General features: G+C 45.8%; 1 protein-coding gene across 3 annotated transcripts; it reads left to right on the top strand.

Moving 5' to 3' along the window:
• On the top strand, window positions 1-12,782 carry SERPINB13 (serpin family B member 13). 3 transcript variants are annotated; one of them, XM_040264254.1, is made up of 8 exons: window positions 11-101; window positions 1,417-1,598; window positions 2,767-2,823; window positions 4,075-4,203; window positions 4,630-4,747; window positions 6,239-6,381; window positions 6,819-6,974; window positions 12,321-12,782. In XM_040264254.1, exons 2-8 carry the CDS (start codon window positions 1,434-1,436, stop codon window positions 12,699-12,701), a joined length of 1,149 nt encoding a protein of 382 aa, XP_040120188.1. In that variant the 5' UTR covers window positions 11-101; window positions 1,417-1,433; the 3' UTR covers window positions 12,702-12,782. The 3 variants fall into 3 exon arrangements, with proteins under 3 accessions (XP_040120190.1, XP_040120188.1, XP_040120189.1); XM_040264256.1 differs by lacking the exon at window positions 6,819-6,974 and having other exon boundaries at window positions 1-101; XM_040264255.1 differs by lacking the exon at window positions 2,767-2,823.
• The last annotated feature ends 1,976 nt before the right edge of the window (window positions 12,783-14,758 follow it).

The following is a 14,758-nucleotide window of genomic DNA, read 5'->3' as shown; positions in this document are numbered from 1 at the left end:
TAGGGAGAGGCAGAGAGAGCTATAAATTAAAGGCTTCACCTGCTCATTAGCACATGCTTCCTGGTTCCTTGCCCTGTCACCTCTGTCTTTCCAGAAACCAGGTAAGTTCCTTCTGCACCAACTTAAGATTTCTGTGTGATGAGAGCCCCCATGTTTGTCAGTTTGAAAGAAGTACTTTTCCTGTACTAATCCCAAGTACCTGACTTGCCTTGGGGTGGTTTTGTTCAATTCGATGTTCACCCAGCCATGACAGTGTCATCTTGTCTGACAGTAAGTTAATTCATTTCATTTTTGAGTGAACCTGCAAGAAATCCTCGCAAGGAACCATGGGGTTGAAATGGAAGTTTAAGCAGCAGATGTGAGATGCCTTTGCAGGGATGGGCCCTTGAGAGCAAAAATCCCTCAGAGTAGGCTTTTGATTGGCTTTAATCTCATTTTTGCTTTAAGATTTTTCTTTATTAACTAGTTGTAATTTGTCTGGTGAAAGTGAAAGCTTTAGCCACTCAGTCATGTCGGACTCTTTTCGACTCTACAGACTGTAGCTGGCCAGGCTCCCCTGTCCATGGAATTCTCCAGAAAAGAGTTCTGGACTGGGTAGCCATGTCCTTCACCAGGGGATCGTCCTAATCCAGGGATCGAACCCAGGTCTTCTGTATCGCAGGCAGATTTAGCTGGTAAAGAAGAAAATACAAAACATGTTCTAGTTATTTTTGGTAAATGTTAATTACTCTTTAACTTTTGTGAGATAAACAAAAGTAATATGAACTCACTGCATAAGCTGGGAATAATATAGAAAGCTATATAAGAAAAGCTCTTTTGCCCCCAGTTAATCATCCATGACCAGAGATCTGTCACTGCGCTTTAAGGAACGTTCAGCCTAGGGTCAGGCTTGCATGCAGCTAGGGACTGGGGTTTAGCAGCTCTCGTGCATCGGGTCACTTTGTGCTGGATTTGAAGCAACTGAGAAAACAGTGTCAGAGAAGGCCACTTTGCTCTTGTTGAGGCTGGATCCGAGAACTCTGCTTGGACTTGAGGGCGACACTTCCCACAGAACGAGCCCCTGGCCTTGCTCTCAGGCAGCGGGACACGCCCGACATGGGAGGGCCAGGCGGAGCCAGCCTGGGAGGGGTGGTGGGCAGGCAGGTGCCAGCGCGGGCAGTTCCGACAGAAGGAGAGAGAGCAGGACCTCTAGGGGGTTCACCCTGCTCCCTGGGACACGGGAACCCAGAGTGTGCGGTGACGCCTTGCGATTCACGTCCCGTCAAGAGCAGGGCTGGGAAGTGACCTTTCGCTGCGAGGGTGAAACGCCCTACGTCCTGGCTCAGCGCCCGAAGAGAAGCGGGAGAGGGTGCCCCCACATGAAGCCCTGCGGCTGAGCGCACTGTGCCGGCCGGGTTCTGGTTGCTGTTGTTCCAGGTCCTGCTGGAATCATCATGGACTCACTGGTCCCAGCAAGCACTTGGTTTGGGTTGGATCTTTTCAAAGACCTGAGTAAAACAGATGAGGGCAACGTCTTGTTTTCCCCTGCGGGTATCTCAACCACCATTGGAATGCTGCCCCCAGTGACCCGAGGAGCCGCCACCACCCAGGAGCAGGAGGTAGCGTGCGCTTCCCTTGCTTTCCAGCTGCAGGCTTGTCTCTGGGGCAGCACTCTGGCATTACTTCGAAAACCTGCCTCCCTTGATCCGGGGCCAAGAAAAGACAGCATCTGAATGGGGCGATTTCAGGTCTATCAGCAAAGTCCTTTCCCTTCTTCCAATACCATCATGCCTTCTGTGCCTAAATGCTTGAGATTCCTTTGGGTGAGTGTCTTTGTCCAAAGCAATTCAGTTCAGCTCAGTCACTCAGTCCTGTCCAACTCTTTGCAACCCCATGGACTGCAGCACGCCAGGCTTCCCTGTCCATCACCAACTCCCAGAGCTTACTCAAACTCACATCCATCAAGTCAGTGATGCCATCCAACCATCCCACCCTCTGTCGTCCCCTTCTCCTCTTGCCTTCAATCTTTCCCAGCATCAGGGTCTTTTCCAATGAGTCAGTTCTTTGCCTCAGGTGACTAAAGTATTAGAGTTTCAGCTTCAGCATCAGTGTTTCCAATGAATATTCAGGACTGATTTCCTTTAGGATGGACTGGTTGAATCTCCTTGCAGTTCAAGGGACTCTCATGAGTCTTCTCCAATGCCACAGTTCAAAAGCATCAATTCCTCGGTGCTCAGGTTTCTTTATAGTCCAACTCTCACATCCAAACATGACTTCTAGAAAAACCACAGCTTTGACTAGACACACCTTTGTTGGCAAAGTAGTGTCTCTACTGTTTAATATGCTGTCTAGGTTTGTCATAGCTTGCTCCTTTTCTTCCAAGGATCAAGCGTCTTTTAATTTCATGGCTGCAGTTGCCATCTGCAGTAATTTTGGAGCCCCCCCAAAATTAAGTCAGCCACTGTTTCCTCATCTGTTTGCCATGAAGTGGGAAAGCCATTAAGCGCATAATTAAAGGTAGAGCAAGAAGGACAGAGCCTCCTGGGGGAAATGACAGGATCTCCACATGGTGTGAATGACACGTCAGGGAGGGGTGAATGAAGGGACTGACCGCCAGAGGTGAGATCAGCGCGCAGCCCAGAACTTTCCGTGATCTTGCAGGGACAACAAAGTTCCCTGTGTGCCATGGAGGCCTGTTTAACCGACATGCAGTTTACCCTGACTGGGCTCCTGTGAGCTTTTCTCTGCTCTCACCACTGACATGGAACTTTTTTTTTTTCTTCCTAGGTGCCTTTCTCTGAAAAAGACACAGAAAGCTCAGGAATCAAAGCTGAAGAAAAAGAGGTGGGGAGGCACGGGCTTCCCTGGTGGCTCGCTGGTAAAGAAGCCGCCTGCCAGGGCAGGAGACGTGGGCGTAATCCCTGGGTCGGGCAGATCCCCTGGAGAGGGAACGGGCAGCCCGCTCCAGCATTCTTGCCTGGGGAATCCCATGGACAGAGGAGCCTGGCGGGCTGCAGTCTGTGGGGTCGCAAAACAGTGCCTCAGCGACTAAGCAGCAAACAGCGGGACATGTCTTACAGCGTCCAGCGAGGACTTGCAGGTGTGGGAGCCCCGGGGAAGCAGGCAGAGGACGCGATTCTCGTTGTTAAGCAGCAATAACAACGGCAGCCAGACAGTGCGGCTTAAGGAGTGCCGCGCAATAGTAAAGCCTGGTGTCAAGGGGAGAGCTCAGCTCTAGTGCCCACCAGCCGCGAGGGTGCGTACCACGGAGGCGCACAGACTGGGAGCCCCCGTAGCAGAGGAGTGTGTCTGGAGTTAGCACGCGCGGGTGCCAAGCCGCTCCGTCGTGTCCAGCTCTCCGTGACCCTGTGGACTGTAGCCCGCCAGGCTGCTCTGTCCGTGGGATTCTCCAGGCAAGAATACTGGCGTGGGGTGCCATGCCTTCCTCCAGGGGATCTTCCTGACCCAGGGATCCAGCCGAGTCTCTCTTGTCTCTTGCGCGGGCAGGCGTGTGCTTTACCGCGGACCCAGCGCCGAAGCGCAGCGACGACCACACTGCTTCGCCGGTTTCTACTCAGGAGCGCCCCCTGGTGTCTGTAGTGCTGCAGACTAGGGTGTGTGTGGACGGCCTTTGTGCTCAGGGACCAACCTGGTGCCTGTTCCTCTTGACCCCTAGATTCAGGCAAGACACAAACCAGTCCCCCAGGCAGCCTCTGAAAAGTCAGAGTGTTGGACACACACTCCACACGCTTCTCTCCTCAGGGAGTCGGGGTTGAGGGTTTTCCCGCAATCACACCATGGGGTGTGGCAGGGAGAAACCGGTGTGTGACCGTCATGAATTGTCCTGCTGGGCTTTGATGCAGTCTCCTCCTGGGTTCATGCTTCTCCGGGCTACAGGAATCTCTGAGCTGGTTCCTGGGTTTCTTGTATTGTCCTTAACTGGTGTTTCCAGCGGGGGAAGAGTGGCGTCCAGAACCTACACCGAGCTCATGGACGGCCCCCCAGGTTGCCGTGTCTTCCCGCTGAGGGGAGGGCGGTGAGTCCGGGTTCACTTTTGCCGAGATGACTCACTGAGTCTTTGCTTTGACTTTGAAGTTGGAGACGACAGAAGAGATGCATCGCCAGCTCCAAAGGGTTTTGAGTGAGATAAGCAAACCCAATGATGATTATGAACTGAAAATAGCCAACCGGCTGTTTGGAGAAAAGACATACCTCTTCCTTCAAGTGAGTTTTGCTGAGTTCACAACATCTGTGAGTGGTACTCAGGAATGGCCAAATGACTCTGTTAAGACTGGGATCTTTGAGGCAAGCTGCCTCATTTGAGTGTCTGACTCAGCCCACATCACTGGGGGTGTCCCTCCCACCTTTCCCTCTCACCCTCCACCCCACCCACCTCCCGACCTATTCTCCAGATACCCAGACCTTTTGGGAGCTTCTTTTTCATCTTGACAATCTGATTTTTGCCTTAACCCTATTGAACCTGCACAAAAATATGCATGGAAGTACTCAAAGTGATTCACCCAGGCCCTAAAAAGATCTCTTCTTACAACGTTAGTCATCTTCATGTACAGATAAATTTATTTAGAAATGATGGCAATGGATAAATTGAATTTTAAAGCTATTTCTATTCCTTCCCTGTTTCTCCTAAAGAAATACTTAGATTATGTTGAAAAACATTACCATGCTTCTCTGGAACCTGTTGATTTTGTAAATGCAGCAGATGAAAGTCGAAAGAAGATTAATTCCTGGGTTGAAAGCCAAACAAATGGTAGTGTATGGATGAATCGTTCATCATAAAACACTTCTGAGTACCTGCTGTGAGTGAAGCCCTGTGCTGGACGCTGCATAGCGTATAAGGGTGCACAAGCTTTGGGAGGGGACCTGAAATGGGTATTTCAGGTTGGAGGGGCAGGACTGGAGCCAAGGAGTGGGGGAACCCACTGCAGACAGTGGAAAGGCCTCAGCAGATGTGGAGAGAGCCAAGGGGATTGGGCAGAGGACCACAGGAAGCCAACTTCGTGGAGACAAGTGGTGGAGAATTATTTGCGCATAGCTGGGGATCACAGTGACTTTGGGATTCCTGATACCTGGCTTATGTCTGTCGTGAGGTCACATTTGACTTTTACGTGAGCACCTTTCTTTCTGAGTCTGGGTCCATAAGTGAAAATGTCAGAGGGCTCCTTTCTCTTGGTCAGTGAGAAGCATCAGCTCAATAAAGACATGCCTGGGTCCCCTGCGGCTGGGTCTCCTGCATGGATGGCGGCAGCTTTAAGCCTGTCTGCAGCAGGGACTCGAGGAAGCCCCGCCTCCCAGTAGGAGCCAAGCTCACAGGAAATAGCAGAGAGCAATGTTAAGATTTTGCAGAGCAATTGTGATACTTTAGTGTTAGTATTTCAGAATACTTTTTTTTTTAAAAAGATTTATTTATGGATTTGGCTGTACCAGGTCTTAGTTTCGGCTGTGGGATCTTCAGTGGAGGCATGCGAGGTCTTTAACTGCAGCATGCAACCTCTTAGCTGCAATCTGCGGGATCGAGCTCCCCGACCAGGGAGAATACATTAAAAAATACAAAAATTCCAGTTATCAGAGAGGCATCTGTTTTTTCAGATTGTACTTTTTCTTCATACTCAGTTCAAAGGAAATGAAAATTTTAAAATGGGGATAAAAGAGGACCTGTCAAAGGGTTGGTTGAAGGCAGTAGTCTTCAGAACTTCAGTGGAATGGGCTGAACCCAGAGATAAAACATCAGCTCCTTTGCAATAAAATAAGAGATCTCTAAACCTCAGGTAGCTATAATGAATGGGTTAACAACAATAATAGCTAACTCTGAGTACTTATTATGAGCTGGATAATATTCTAAGTGCTTCTCTACATAGGGAATCATTGACTCCTTTCAGCAGCTCTGTGAGGCAGGTTTTATGCCTGTTTTACAGGTGGAAACTGAGGCTCAGAGAGCTTAAGTGACTTACCCAGGACCCCTCAGCTGATGAGAGGCAAAGCTGGATGCCAGCAGAGGCAATCTGACTCCAGAGCTCTTAGCCCTCACACCTCAGTTTATCCTGTGGGATAAATTGGCAATGGTCAAAGTGAGAACCTCCTATGATTTCTGCCAGTGAACTCTTTGTTGGCTAAGCCTTCAGGTGCTGACCTGGCTGAGGTTTGAATGAGTGATCAAGTCCATGTTCATCATATCTGACATGTGTAGCACTTATAATTTTGAAGATGGACCCATTTTGTTCTTGTTGCTGTTCATTTGCAGGAAAAATCAAGGACCTGCTTCCAGATGGCTCTTTAAGCAGCTCCATCAAGCTGGTGGTGGTGAACGTAATTTATTTTAAAGGGCAATGGGACAGGGAGTTTAACAAAGAAAACACCAAGGAGGAGGAATTTTGGGTGAATAAGGTATGTTCTTTAATTAATTTGTGTGATATGCTTACAGATAAAATGTAGACTCTGAAGTCATATTTGAGCAAATGTACGTGGTATATGACTTCTCAGGTGGTTCAGTGGTAAAGAATCTGCCTGCTAATGTAGGAGACACAGGTTTGATCCCTGGATCAGGAAGATCCCCTGGAGGAGGAAATGGCAACCCATTCCAGTATTCGTGCCTGAAAAATCTGATGGACAGAGGAGCCTGGCAGGCTACAGTCCAAAGGGTCACAAAGAGTCAGACACAACTTAGCCACTAAACAACAACAGTGTGATATATATATATATATAAAATGCTGATTCCTAGGCTCTGTTCTTTAGCATGGTCTTAGGTTGAGTGAATTACTTTGGGGAGCCCCCTCGGTGGCCTTCCGCCCCTTGACACCTCGAGCTCTGCTGACTCATTACAGAGCACGAGCAAGTCTGTGCTGATGATGACACAGCGCCAGTCCTTTAGCTTCAAGACCCTGGAGGACGTGCCAGCCAAAATTCTGGGCCTTCCGTATCGAAACCATGACCTCAGCATGTTCTTGCTGCTGCCCAATGACATCGACGGTCTGGAGAAGGTAAAGCCTTGCCTCTTCCTTGTTCTGCCTTCATTTCCCGAGACTCTCTGGCCCAGAGCTTGTTTCTGGGTGAGTCTGGAGTTAGGGCTCTGATCTGGAGCTGGTGAAACAGAAAATATTTCTGCAGCAGGTAAAGATGGGTATCTAAAGAGGAGCATTAAATGGTGTCAGGTTTATGGAGAAGAACCAACACTAAAATATTTGGGGATGAGATAACATGAACACTTGAGGTCATACAGGAGTTCTAAAGATCACCCACCATTCTCCAAAGTGGTTGATCTCTGTGGACCCTCTTTCCCAGGGAAGAAAATCACCTATGCATGTAAACAGCAATTTCAAATTCTATTCACAGACTATTGGACTTTCTGAGTTCCTTTTTCAGACATTTCATTTTTAAAAAGACTTTTTTAGGGCAATTTTGTTTACAGCAAAACTTAGAGGCAGGTACAGAGATTTCCAATACACCTTGTGCCCCACATGCCATAGCCTCCCCATAATAGGCCTCACTCACCAGTGTGTTTTTTGTTTAACTCCAAATAAACCTACCTCGACTTGTAATAAAAGTCCATAGGACCTTTAATCATAAATCCCTTGATTTAGTCCTGCCCACTGGTTGCTCAGACAGTAAAGAATCTGCCTGTAATGCAGGAGACCTGGGTTTGATTCCTGAGGTGGGACAGTCCCCTGGAAAAGGGAATGGCACCCTGCTCCAGGATTCTTGCCTGGAAAATCCCACGGACACAGGGGCTGGCAAGCTATAGTCCATGGGGTCGAAGAGAGTCAAACACAACTGACTGACTAACACTTAAACTAAAGCTACTTTGTAGTTAAAATATTGATGTGGTGAGTAGCCTGTATTTTGGAGAACAGGAAGGTTGTTTTAAATCCCTATTCTTCTATTTAGTAGCTTTCTACCCTTTGAAGTTTCTTAATTTGTTTAAACCTCAATATTTTCTCATTTATAAAATGAGTTTCAGAGTTCTTAATGTGTGTGTTGTAATGATTAATATATATATACACACACACACATAGATATACATGTACATCCTGGACCAACTCTAAGATATCTCCTAGAATGGATCTGAAAAGTGAAGTTGCTCAGTCGTGTCTGACTCTTTGCGACCCTGTGGACTGTATAATACCAGGTTCCTCCATCCATGGGATCTTCCAGGCAAGAGTACTGGAGTGGGTTGCCATTTCCTTCTCCAGGAGATCTTCCTGACCCAGGGATTGAACATGGTTCTCCCACATTGTAGGCAAATGCTTTACTGTCTGAGCCACTAGGGAAGTCCAGAATGGATCTAGGACATGAAAAAAACTTGCCTAGAATGGTTCCAGTTCTTGGAAAGTGCTCAATAAATTGATAGATGCTGTATTATTAAGATACTAGATGCTATTCTGCTTCTGTGAAATGTGTTTAGCAGGATTGCTGCTGCTGCTAAGTCACTTCAGTCGTGTCCGACTCTGTGTGACCCCATAGATGGAAGCCACCAGGCTCCCCTGTCCCTGGGATTCTCCAGGCAAGAGCACTGGAGCGGGTTGCCATTTCCTTCTCCAACGCATGAAAGTGAAAAGTGAAAGAGAAGTCGCTCAGTTGTGTCCGACTCTTTGAGACCGCATGGACTGCAGCCCACCAGGCTCCCCTGTCCATGGGATCTTCCAGGCAAGAGTACCTAGCTTTCCCATAATAGGAAAGCTATGGGAAGGGAATGTTGCTCAGTTGTGTCTGACTCTTCGAGACCGCATGGACTGCAGCCCACCAGACTCCCCTGTCCATGAGATCTTCCAGGCAAGAGCACTGGCGTGGGGTGTCATTTCCTTCTCCAATGCATGAAAGTGAAAAGTGAAAGAGAAGTCGCTCAGTTGTGTCCGACTCTTCGAGACCACATGGACCGCAGCCCACCTGGCTCCCCCGTCCCTGGGATCTTCCAGGCAAGAGCACTGGAGTGGGGGGCCATTGCCTTCTCCATTAGCAGCGTTATATGTTGGCAAATATTTTGGGAAAGCAAAATGACAGGATGTATGCACACATGGACATCACCAGATGGTCAACACTGAAATCAGACTGATTATATTCTTTGCAGCCAAAGATGGAGAAGCTCTATACAGTCAGCAAAAACAAGACCGGAGCTGACTGTGGCTCAGATCATGAACTCCTTATTGCCAAATTCAGACTTAAACTGAAGAAAGTAGGGAAAATCGCTAGACCATTCAGGTATGACCTAAATCAAATCCCTTTTACGATTATACAGTGGAAGTGAGAAATAGATTTAAGGGCCTAGATCTGATAGATAGAGTGCCCGATGAACTATGGAATGAGGTTCGTGACATTGTACAGGAGACAGGGATCAAGACCATCCCCATGAAAAGAAATGCAAAAAAGCAAAATGGCTGTCTGGGGAGGCCTTACAAATAGCTGTGAAAAGAAGAGAGGCAAAAAGCAAAGGAGAAAAGGAAAGATATAAGCATCTGAATGCAGAGTTCCAAAGAACAGCAAGAAGAGATAAGAAAGCCTTCTTCAGCGATCAATGCAAAGAAATAGAGGAAAAGAACAGAATGGGAAAGACTAGAGATCTCTTCAAGAAAATTAGAGATACCAAGGGAACATGTCATGCAAAGATGGGCTCGATCAAGGACAGAAATGGTCTGGACCTAACAGAAGCAGAAGATATTAAGAAGAGGTGGCAAGAATACACAGAAGAACTGTACAAAAAAGATCTTCACGACCCAGATAATCACGATGGTGTGATCACTCATCTAGAGCCAGACATCCTGGAATGTGAAGTCAGGTGGGCCTTAGAAAGCATCACTACAAACAAAGCTAGTGGAGGTGATGGAATTCCACTTGAGCTGTTTCAAATCCTGAAAGATGATGCTGTCAAAGTGCTGCACTCAATATGTTGGCAAATTTGGAAAACTCAGCAATGGCCACAGGACTGGAAAAGGTCAGTTTTCATTCCAATCCCAAACAAAGGCAATGCCAAAGAATGCTCAAACTACTGCACAATTGCACTCATCTCACACGCTAGTAAAGTAATGCTCAAAATTCTCCAAGCCAGGCTTCAACAATACATGAACCATGAACTTCCTGATGCTCAAGCTGGTTTTAGAAAAGGCAAAGGAACCAGAGATTAAATTGCCAACATCCACTGGATCATGGAAAAAGCAAGAGAGTTCCAGAGAAACATCTCTTTCTGCTTTATTGACTATGCCAAAGCCTTTGACTATGTGGATCATAATAAGCTGTGGAAAATTCTCAGAGAGATGGGAATACCAGACCACCTGACCTGCCTCTTGAGAAATCTGTATGCAGGTCAGGAAGCAACAGTTAGAACTGGACATGGAACAATAGACTAGTTCCAAATAGGAAAAAGAGTGCATCAAGGCTGTATATTGTCACCCTGCTCATTTAACTTCTATGCAGAGTACATCATGAGAAACACTGGACTGGAAGAAACACAAGCTGGAATCAAGATTGCCGGGAGAAATATCCATAACCTCAGATATGCAGATGACACCACCCTTATGGCAGAAAGTGAAGAGGAACTAAAGAGCCTCTAGATGAAAGTGAAAGAGGAGAGTGAAAAAGTTGGCTTAAAGCTCAACATTCAGAAAACGAAGATCATGGCATCTGGTCCCATCACTTCATGGCAAATAGGTGGGGAAACAGTGGAAACAGTGTCAGACTTTATTTTTTTGGGCTCCAAAATCACTGCAGATGGTGACTGCTGCCATGAAATTAAAAGACGCTTACTCCTTGGAAGAAAAGTTATGACCAACCTAGATAGTCTATTCGAAAGCAGAGACATTACTTTGCTGACTAAGGTCCGTCTAGTCAAGGCTATGGTTTTCCCAGTGGTCATGTGTGGATGTGAGAGTTGGACTGTGAAGAAGGCTGAGCGCCGAAGAATTGATGCTTTTGAACTGTGGTGTTGGAGAAGATTCTTGAGAGTCCCTTGGACTGCAAGGAGATCCAACCAATCCATTCTGAAGGAGATCAGCCCTGGGATTTCTTTGGAAGGAATGATGCTAAAGCTGAAGCTCCAGTACTTTGGCCACCTCATGCGAAGAGTTGACTCATTGGTAAAGACTGATTCTGGGAGGGATTGGGGGCAGGAGGAGAAGGGGACGACAGAGGATGAGATGGCTGGATGGCATCACTGACTCGATGGATGTGAGTCTGAGTGAACTCCGGGAGTTGGTGATGGACAGGGAGGCCTGGTGTGCTGCGATTCATGGGGTCGCAAAGAGTCGGACGCGACTGAGTGACTGAACTGAACTGATGCAAGCTTTATGAGACTGACACACTACTTACTGTTCTAACAAGGCACTTATCTGCAAGCTTTAAAAGTATTCATAATCTGACTCAAAAACGCCAGTTGTGGGAATTACAGTAGGGAAATAATTCAAGAATAAAATTTACTTTCTGAGCCAAATCAGCAACATCTTCATTAAATACCTGGTGGCTCAGATGGTAAAGAATCCACCTGCAATACAGGAGACCCAGGTTCCAGCCCTGGGTAGTAAAGATCCCCTGGATAAGGGAATGGAAAGCGACTCCAGTACTGTTGTCTGGAGAAGTCCATGGACAGAAGAGCTTGGCACTTCCAAGAGCAAGACACTAGGGTGCTCGGCCTGAAACTTATATAAGAATGATCATAATTTTATTATTAATAGATACTGCACCCACAGTATCTATCGTCTTCCACTTGATACATAGTTAGATGACTGTAAAATCAATGAAAGGATGAATGTTAGGTGGAATTTATCAGCTTGAAGGAAATATCTATCAGTTTGAAGCTACTTAGAGATATGCAGTGCTGTGAAAATATATTTACTTTATAACAAGAAAAGTAGATATTCAATGTAGTTGCAACTATATAAATATATTATATAGTAATATAATATAAATTACATTCATTATAATTTTATAAATTAAGTTCTTTATAATATAGTAATATATAAACTATATGAGAATATTCATTATATAAGATAGTATATAAATTATATAATACATATGTAGACAAAGATTAAAGGGGAATAGTAAAAAATGAAATAATAGATATAAAATTGATGGAAAAAGAAATGACTTAAAAAATTTATTTACATGCAATAGAGTTTTCATACATACACAGATAATTTAAATATAGAAATATAAGACAAGTGGCCGATGTGTGTATATATATATATATATATATAAATAGCAGTTGAGTGAAATAAGGATTTCTAGTTTCACTTGTTACCAAAGCTAATATTAATAATTTCTGACTGATATACATTAGTATTGCACTGTTTTGAATTTGCACTGATGATTAAGCTGTTCTTCCCTCTTTTTCTCCTTAACAGATTATAGATAAAATAACTCCTGAAAAGTTAATAGAGTGGACTAGCGCGGGGCGTATGGAGGAGAGGGCCGTGGACTTGCACTTGCCCCGGTTCCGGGTGGCGGGCGCTTACGACCTGGAGGCCGCCTCTGCAGGGCTGCGCGCCACTGGCCTCTCGGGGAGCCCCGAGGGAGCCAGGCTGCGCGCGCAGAGGCTGCTGCACAGGTCGGTGCTGGAGGTGAGCGAGGCGGGCACGGAGGCTGCGGCCGCCACCGCGGTGGGCTTCGCCGTCATGCCGGCCCAGGACTGGGAACGTTTTCACTGCGATCACCCTTTCCTGTTCTTCATCAGGCACAACAAGTCCGACAGCGTCCTTTTCTTTGGCCGATTTTCTTCTCCTTAGTAGAGTCCCTGCCTTGGCGTAAAGCAACCACCACCACCGGTGCCAGCGTGTTCACAGGCTTATGGAAATAGCCCTCTCTTTCCAGCCTTACCATCAAAATCAATGATTAATGACTGCAATAGTGTATATATTTACAATTTTCTCTGAAACTGAAATGTTTTGTTTGTGATGTGCCGATAGCAGGTCAAATCAAGGCTCCTTAATAATCTTCCACTGATTTCCTTTAGGAAATCAATGCATTGTCCTTTTGTGCACTAATGGAGAGAAACTCTCTTTGGTGAAGACCATGGACTAGTGATTTTGAGACTCCCACTGCCGGGAGCCAGCACGGGGAGTCCCGCCTGTGGCAAAGGTCATGAGGTTAAGGGGTCCGACAGGCAAAGGTGAGTCGGGCCTTGAGGGAGCCTCAGTGAATCTTCTCGAACATCTATCCCCCAAAACCGGAGTCTGCCTGCCTTACTGCATTATGCTTTCACCAGCTCCTCTGACATTGACAGGGGGCTGTCCGCCACCACCTTCCTCTAAAAAGAATTAACTTAGAGCTCCAGCTAACAGTCTCCTACATATAAAAAGAATGTTTCAGCTCAAACCGTTTTGATGGCTCTCTAACTTGCCTGACAGGTTTAACTACACTTGTGATTGTTTACAGCACCCCCCCAACCACGAGAGGCACGAAGCTTAAAGCATCTTAAAGATAAAGAGCCTTTTCTAAAAAAGCTAAAACTTATATTGGTGATGGATTTCACTGTTGAGTCAATGATTGCTGCCAGGCCTCCATATTCTTTTATCTTTTAGGCACTTGAAGGATATTAATCAATGTAATTGGGATATAGAAAAAGGAAAATAGTAGTTTTGATGTTAGCAACACTAGACTTCTGAGTTAATTAATTTTCTCTTTGTTATAAATCACTGTATTCCTCTTTCTTTGTTATAAATCGTTGTGTCCTTGCTATGTAAGAATGTAACCTTAATTAGTGCTTTCTGAGAGTGGCACCAGATTTTGGAAAAGAACAACACTTTTAAGACAAATAAGTTTTCTGGTTGACAGACCCTTATCAGAAAAGGGCCATAAAATGCTAACTGGCCTTCTGGCCAGAAGATGATGTAACTCACCTGAGACCTGTGTATACAGCTGGGTGTGCAGAGAGAAAGCCTGGTCTCAGTAAGGGTCAGGGCTGCTGATGCTGCATAACTTTGTATTATCCATTGATCTCTATGTACAACCAAAAGTATAAAAAGCTTTCCTGAACAATAAAGGATGGACCAGTTTCTCAGACCAGCTTCTCGAACTGGTTTCTTGGAAATCTGGCTCCCCCCATGTTGACTCTCTCTCTCTCTCTCCCCCTCTCCCTCCCTCTGCTTTTCAGGCTGATCCCTTGGAGTGCGGAGGCTCTCCGAGTCTACTTACTTGCCCTGGCTTCTAAGACCCACGTGAGAGGGAGTCCAAGGTGGGGCACCCTCCGCTATTCAAGTGGGCGCTGGTGGCCTAACGTAGACGGTGCAAGTTCCTTGTCTTTGAACTTTATTGGTTTTCCACGTAAACCAAGTTATTCATCCTCTTTTCTCCACTAAATTTTCCTACTATACTATTGTTTCCTAATCTCTCTTTATATTTCTAAATAAATAAGTTTTTCCTCGCCTACTCTGTTTCCCCTTCGAATTACCCTGGACCCACCGGGGCTGGACCCCGGTTCTAGTATTTTGGTAGATTATAATACAGAGGTAAAAGGAAACAAAAATTTATATTCAGTTCATGTGTTGCTTTTTTATTTCTTAGCATATAGTGCGGCAGACTGAACCTAGGAAAGAGAATTGAGAAACACGTTAGCATAACATAAATTAAAACTCAAAAACCCAAACAAAATAAAACAATCTACCAGGCAGATAGGATTCCCGTATTTTCATCCTCTGTTCTAACAGTAGATTATCCATGGTCAGTTTCATGAGGATTTTGATACTGTGAAATAAATGTGATCATAAAATACACCATTTTAAGCCTAGAACTTGACAAATTTTGATAAATGTGCACATGAAAATCACACCCAGAATACAGAACA

Source organism: Oryx dammah, unplaced genomic scaffold (assembly GCF_014754425.2).
Source record: "Oryx dammah isolate SB20612 unplaced genomic scaffold, SCBI_Odam_1.1 HiC_scaffold_22, whole genome shotgun sequence".
In the NCBI taxonomy this organism is placed as follows: domain Eukaryota; kingdom Metazoa; phylum Chordata; class Mammalia; order Artiodactyla; family Bovidae; genus Oryx; species Oryx dammah.
The sequence above is the reverse complement of the archived record's forward strand: the minus strand, read 5'-3'. Positions and strand labels throughout refer to the sequence as shown.

What these genes read in the sequence shown, in the direction of transcription:
- SERPINB13 (XM_040264254.1), top strand. Translation starts at nt 1,434, where the DNA reads ATGGACTCACTGGTCCCAGCAAGCACTTGGTTTGGGTTGGATCTTTTC. An exon ending in CCACCACCCAGGAGCAGGAG is followed by an intron (nt 1,599 to 2,766) that starts GTAGCGTGCGCT and finishes TTTTCTTCCTAG; the next exon opens with GTGCCTTTCTCTGAAAAAGA. An exon ending in ACATCGACGGTCTGGAGAAG is followed by an intron (nt 6,975 to 12,320) that starts GTAAAGCCTTGC and finishes TCTCCTTAACAG; the next exon opens with ATTATAGATAAAATAACTCC.